Raw genomic sequence first — 6,738 nt, forward strand, 5'->3', positions numbered from 1 at the left:
TATATATATATATATATATATATATATATATATATAGTTTTCTTATTAAAATTATTTTATTATTTAAATATTGTTATATTTATTTAACAAATGTTTAGTTGCTTCAAAGTTTTCTGAGGGATGATTGTTTTGGAAGGGCAAGTTTTTTAAAATGCTACTTATAAGGGTTGTGCTTATAGTTTGTTGAGAATGCTTCAGGAAAATAAGATCTCTTATATATTTGAATATTATTTGATTTCACCTGGAGCTAACTTTACAATTTTGTTTCCGTTTTCATCTTTTTAAATTTTCATAGGTTTAAGTTAATTAATACTTCGATTTATAAAAGGAGGTAATGATTCATATTTGGGGACAGATTTTCTTTAATACATACTGTGATTTTCTTTTACCAGTTCGTATTATCTTATAATGGCATGGTATTTCATAAGTATTATTAAGAACGTACACCCGTTAACTCTAGTATGGGGCATAAATATAGAATTCGTAACATTAGTAGAGCATCTGTTATGGGATTATTTCAACTAATACAATATAGCAAACTATTTATATTTCAACTCCATAAACCGCTATCAGTTGTTTAAATTAATCCCTTATTCCTTGTTCTTAACATGTCTGACAGTATTCGTATCCACTCATCCATGTCGTGTACATATTTGAAATAGACTTTTTGAATTAATAATTTACTTTGATGTCACTCTCTTTTTTAGATAGTTAGATCATATTTAGAAAATGGAGATTAAACCTCCAATTAATCTTGAAGTATTTAATCTTGAACTTATCAGTTTGTGGTTAATTTACATCCGCACCTATTTCAAGATTACTAGCTTTGTGAGCGCATCATATTCATTTTTTGGCAGTTAAATTTATAATTTTCCTCAATGTTCAGAAAAATATGGTACTATCCCTTTTCCACATAAGGTTTATGCATGAAGATCATCTCATTGTCTAGTCATTCTGATGGCTTCACAGTTCACACTACGGAGACTGTTAAGAATTATAATCTTTGGGTAACCAAAAGAATGAACCTGACTCTTCTATGCTGTTTGGAACCTCTTTTTTCCGCCTATCTTCAATTTATAGCCCTTAAAGTTTGTATGCCAAATCTAACTAAATCGGGATGCTGTTGATTGTAAATGATACTTTGATTGGTTAAATTGCAGCTTGTACGCATACCATATATCCTAAATAGAATCGTAGAACTTTTTCCCACATTATATGCCCTAAAAATTAATCCTACAGTACACACGGTATATGGTTCAACATTCAAAGATTAGCTGCAGACTCCTTTCTGGAGTGGTATAAAGCGCCCCTGTTTTTTCCCCCCTTGATCGTGCAGAGAAGGTATGGCTGCCGTGCAATGATGCTGGAAACTGTTGCGGCTGTACCCGGAATGGTTGGCGGCATGCTGCTGCACTGCAAGTCTCTCCGTCGCTTTGAACACAGTGGAGGCTGGATCCGTGCCCTCCTCGAAGAAGCAGAGAATGAGCGTATGCACCTCATGACCTTCATGGAGGTCTCCCAGCCCCGCTGGTACGAGCGTGGCCTCGTGATGGCAGTTCAGGGTGTCTTCTTTAACGCCTACTTCTTGGGTTACCTCATTTCTCCCAAATTCGCTCATCGTGTAGTGGGCTATCTCGAGGAAGAAGCCATTCATTCGTACACTGAGTTCCTTAAAGAGCTTGACAAGGGTAACATTGAGGACGTCCCTGCTCCGGCGATCGCCATCGACTACTGGCGCCTGCCACAGAACGCGACTCTCAGAGATGTTGTCATGGTTGTTCGTGCTGATGAGGCTCACCACCGCGATGTCAACCACTTTGCTTCGGTATGCCGCCATCTCAGTCTTCAAATCTGTGTTTCCTTTCGTTTTGTTTTGAATCAAGGGATAACTAGTTACTCATGAATTGCTATTTGGCCGGATTGCAGGATATTCACTACCAGGGACATGAGCTTAGAGAGCTGCCTGCTCCTGTTGGGTATCACTGATGAACTCTTCCTACTGGAAGTACTCGAGACATAATCAGACTTTGAATAAAGTGGTCAGATGATGATATGGTGTACATACATCGCAGCATGATTTGGGCGTCTGTGTCAGAGTTTGAACTTCGAAGTGTGATGGGTCTTTTGATGTGGTAGCAAGACTGCTTAGAGAGTGTATGCGTAGAATTCGTTGCTTGTTATTTGTTTGATCTTGTGGTCTGTCCTGCGATATTTCTTTACTGAGTTCTAATTCTGTTTGCAGGTAATTTTGTTATGTGTAATAGTCTCTCTTAGTAATCAAAGTTACAGGATACTATATCGAGGAACTCCGATTTGCCTGTCGATATCTTCATCCGATCTTCATCGTTTTCAATTTGTTGGAGAAGTAACGCTTCATTTCTATACATTGGGCGCCTTTGTTCTCCTTAGTGTCCCCCCCCCCCCCCCCACACACACACACACAGATTAATGGGTATCCTTGACAAGAAGGGGGATTCCCACCTTGACAATGATGTGGCACAATCTCCACTATGTAAAATTTTCTCTTCTATTTTATTCTCTCTTATTCACATGGTGGGGATTGTGCCACATCATTGTCAAGGAAGAAAATCATCTCTTTGTCAAAAATATCCATTAATCTTTTATATATACGAGTGGATGGAAATTGATACGAGTGGATGAAAGGGTCAAACAACGGCGAGTCCACCCCAAACTTGGTGTGTTGGGGTTTTAGAATTTATAGATCAAGTTCAACGGAGCGGACAATCCACAATGTAGCTCAATCATGTGATTTTAAGCCGCGTCCTTAGAGGATTATCTAAGGCGTCACCTTAAGAACACTTCTCCCATATATATATAGGGAGAGAGAAATATGGGTATGCTTGGTACCAAGCACAAAAAGTTATGTTTGGTAGTGAGGTGTCACATCCCCTTCCACTCATTCAAATTTGGGATCACATTCACATGGGTAGGGAGTGGATAGGGATGTGACACATCACTACCAAGCACAAAATTTGTGCTTGGTACCAAGCATACCCATATTTCTCATATATATATAGAGGAATATGGGTATACTTGGGCCAAGGATCCTTGGTAGTGATGTGGACACATCTTGTCCATACATCACACCTTGAAGTTGGTGAGGCTCCATCTTCAAGGTGTGATGTATGGACAAGATGTGTCCACATCACTACCAAGGATCCTTGGTACCAAGTATACCCATTTCTCTCTCTCTCTCTCTCTCTCTCTCTCTCTCTCTATATATATATATATATATATATATATATATATATATATATATTATATATATATATATTATATATATATATATATAATATATATATATATATATGTACGAGCAAATGGGTATGCTTGGTACTAAGCACAAAAAGTTATGCTTGGTAGTGATGTGTCACATCTCCTCCACTCATTCAAATATGGGACCATATTCACATGGGTAGTGAAGTGGATGAGATGTGACACATCACTACAAGCATAAAATTTATGCTTGGTACCAAGCATACCCATTTTTCCACACACACACACACACCACACACACACACACACACATATATATATATATACTATATATATATATATTATTATATATATATTTATTATATATATATTATAGAGAGAGAGAGAGAGAGAGAGAGAGAGAGAAATATGGAGAACATTGGTACCAAGTTGCTTAAAGCAACTTGGTAGTGATGTGGCCTAATCTTGCCCTACATCACACCTCGAAAATAGAGCCTCAACCCTTTTCACCAACCCAATGTAGATGTAGTGACAAGATTTATGCCACGATCGAGCTACCAAGTTGTTGTGGAGCAACTTAGTACGCTTCTCTCATTTTTTTCTCATATATATATATATATATATATATATATATATATATATATAATATATATTATATATATATATATATATATAATTAGGGCCTAATACCCGATATTCCCGTAGGTTAATTCAACCCCATTTCGCCAACAAGGTATTTAATTAGGAAATTCGGCATAAGACATTTTTTAATTGAAGTAAATTACCATTGTAGGTCCTTTTCTGTCGGCCCACTTTCCGGCGAAACGTCATTCACGGTGCATGCACGTTGGGGTTAATCTGTGATTTAAAGATGCCTGATGTGGCTCGTCCTTTCTCTCTCATAAACCCCCCTCCCATTAAACCCTGGACGTCCTCAGCCCATGCTCTTCAAGTCCTCATCTTCTTAGACCCAACCTCAGCTCTCTCCTCGATGGACCCAAGACTCCGGAACGACCCCTGCAACTGGGCCAACATCCAAATGCGCACCGCTGGACTTCTGCGCCGAAGTCGCGAAATCTCTCATCTCCTCCCTCGGCCTCTCCGGGCAAGCCAGTCGCAGCCTCCTCAACCTCCAATCCCTTTCAAAAACTCTCCCGTTTCGACAACAACTTCACTGTGATTCTTCGACTTCAGACTTAACCCAGTTCCCAATCTCACCACATTGATCTGAAAAAACCTCCAATGGCATGTCAAGAGATTAACCCACTAGGTTTTTCTCACAATTGAGAGTGGCGGATGTCAATTTGGCTGGTAAAAGTTGTACGGCCAAGTACCAAGCAGCGATTCGGCTCCTTGCTGGAAGTCTTAATTTCATAATGTTCGATCGAATCATCTCTCTGACGGTCTCTGCTGATGGGGTTTTGAGCATTTGAAGCAGTCCCGAAAGTTTCGACGTTTCTGAGCTTGACTAGGGGTGGTCGGGCGCGGACATCTCGAGCCAGACCCAAATGAGCGACGATCACGTTCTGCTGGACGCGGAGGTTACCCGGTGAGACGAGCGCCTTGAGGCTGTTGGAAGGTTGGTTTTTAGAGGTAATTTCCCGTGCCACGTTCAGAAAACAGAGCACATCAGATCTTAAACACAGATTAAGCCCCACGGTACACGAGTACGGTTCCGCCAGGAAAAGTTGTGTTTGTGTGTGTCGTGTGCGCTGAGCGAGAGATATGTGAGAGTACAATGGTGTGTGTGGTATTCAATTAAAAATTCTTATCGCCGAATTTCCTAATTGAAAATGTACCGTGTGTGGTTGTGGTAAATGGGGTTTATTGATTGAGAATAGTGCCAATATGGGCCGTGTTATTATGGGTTTGGGGCTATATATATATACTATAAATTAAAAAAGTATCATATATAATCATATATGGAAAAGTGAATTCTAAGCGTGACACCCTTAGGCTCCCACCTTAAGGATGCGGCTAAAACATAATCATTTTCTAAAAAAAATTTCAACGACCGCCTCCGTTGAAACTTGATCTACACGTTCTAAAAACCCAAAACACACAATTTTGGGTGAACCCGGTTGCTGTTTTGACCATTCGCTTAAGCCGTTGTAAAAAGTTTCTATTCCATTCGAAACGTTAACATACTAGCGAGTGGATAAAGGGTGCAAAGACACGACGGGTTCACCCCAAATTTGGTGTGTTTTGGTTGAGAACGTGTAGATAAAGTCAATCGGAGCGGATCGCAAAAAAAAATTTAGGAAAATGATGTGATTTTAGCCCGATCCTTAGGTGGGAGGCCTAGTGCTGTCACCTTAGATTCAATTTTTCCTATATATATATATATATATATATATATAGATATATATATATATATATATATGGAAAATGAATCATAGGTGACACACTAGGCTCCCACCTAAGACGGCAGCCTAGAATCACACATTTCCGTTTTTTTTGCGATCTGTTCCGTTGCTAACTTGATCTACACGTTCTTAAACTAAACACCACAATTTTGGGTAACCCGTTGTGTTTTGCCATTCGTTTGAGCCGCGCCAAAAGTATATATTCATTCAAATCTTTAAATCTGAGCGAGTGCGATAAAGGTGTCAAACAACGACGGCGCTTACCCCAAATTGTGATTATTTGGTTTAGAACGGTGGGTAGATTTCAAGTTAGACGGAGCTGGATCTTAAAAAAAAAAAGCAAAATGACTGTGATTCTAGGCCGCCGCGCTTAGGTGGGAGCCTAGGGTGTCACCTTAGATTCCTTTTTCCACATAATATAATATCTCACTTTTTCATATACTATACTATATATATCTAGGCCGCCCGTACCTTAGGTGGCGAGCCTAGGGTGTCACCTTAGATTCACTTATTAATCCATATATATTCACTTTGTTATATACTATATTTATATATATATATATATTATATATCTAAATATATATATATAGAAATATATATATATATATATAATATTATATATGAAAAGTGAATACTTATATATGGAAAAAGTGAATCTAAGGTGACACCCTAGGCTCCCACCTAAGGACGCGCGGCTAGAATCACATCATTCCTTTTTTTTTTTTGCGATCCGCTCCGCCTTAAACTTGATCTACACGATTCTTAAACCAAATACAATTTTGGGGTGAACCCGTCGTGTTTTAAATCATTCGTGGAGTCGTGCAAAAAGTTCTAATTCATTTACGAAACCGTATAAATTACAAGCGCGATGTGGATAATATGGGCAAAACACGACGGGTTCACCCAAAATGGGGTGTGTTGGGTTTAAAGAACGTGAATATCAAGTTCAACGCGAGCGGGATCCGTAAAAAATAGGAAAATGATATGATTTTAGGACCGCGTCCTTAGGTGGGAAGCCTAGGGTGTTCACCTTTAGATTTCACTCTTTAACCTATATATACTATATATATATATTATATATAAATATATAATATATATATATATATATATATATATATATATATATATAGGAAAG

At 38.6% G+C, this 6,738-nt stretch overlaps 1 protein-coding gene across 1 annotated transcript; it reads left to right on the plus strand.

Moving 5' to 3' along the window:
- Positions 161-2,241, plus strand: LOC109824753 (ubiquinol oxidase 1a, mitochondrial). The gene is made up of 2 exons (XM_020391396.1): positions 161-1,825; positions 1,927-2,241. Exons 1-2 carry the CDS (start codon positions 1,358-1,360, stop codon positions 1,984-1,986), a joined length of 528 nt encoding a protein of 175 aa, XP_020246985.1. The 5' UTR covers positions 161-1,357; the 3' UTR covers positions 1,987-2,241.

This window comes from Asparagus officinalis, chromosome 9 (assembly GCF_001876935.1).
Source record: "Asparagus officinalis chromosome 9, Aspof.V1, whole genome shotgun sequence".
Lineage (NCBI taxonomy): Eukaryota > Viridiplantae > Streptophyta > Magnoliopsida > Asparagales > Asparagaceae > Asparagus > Asparagus officinalis.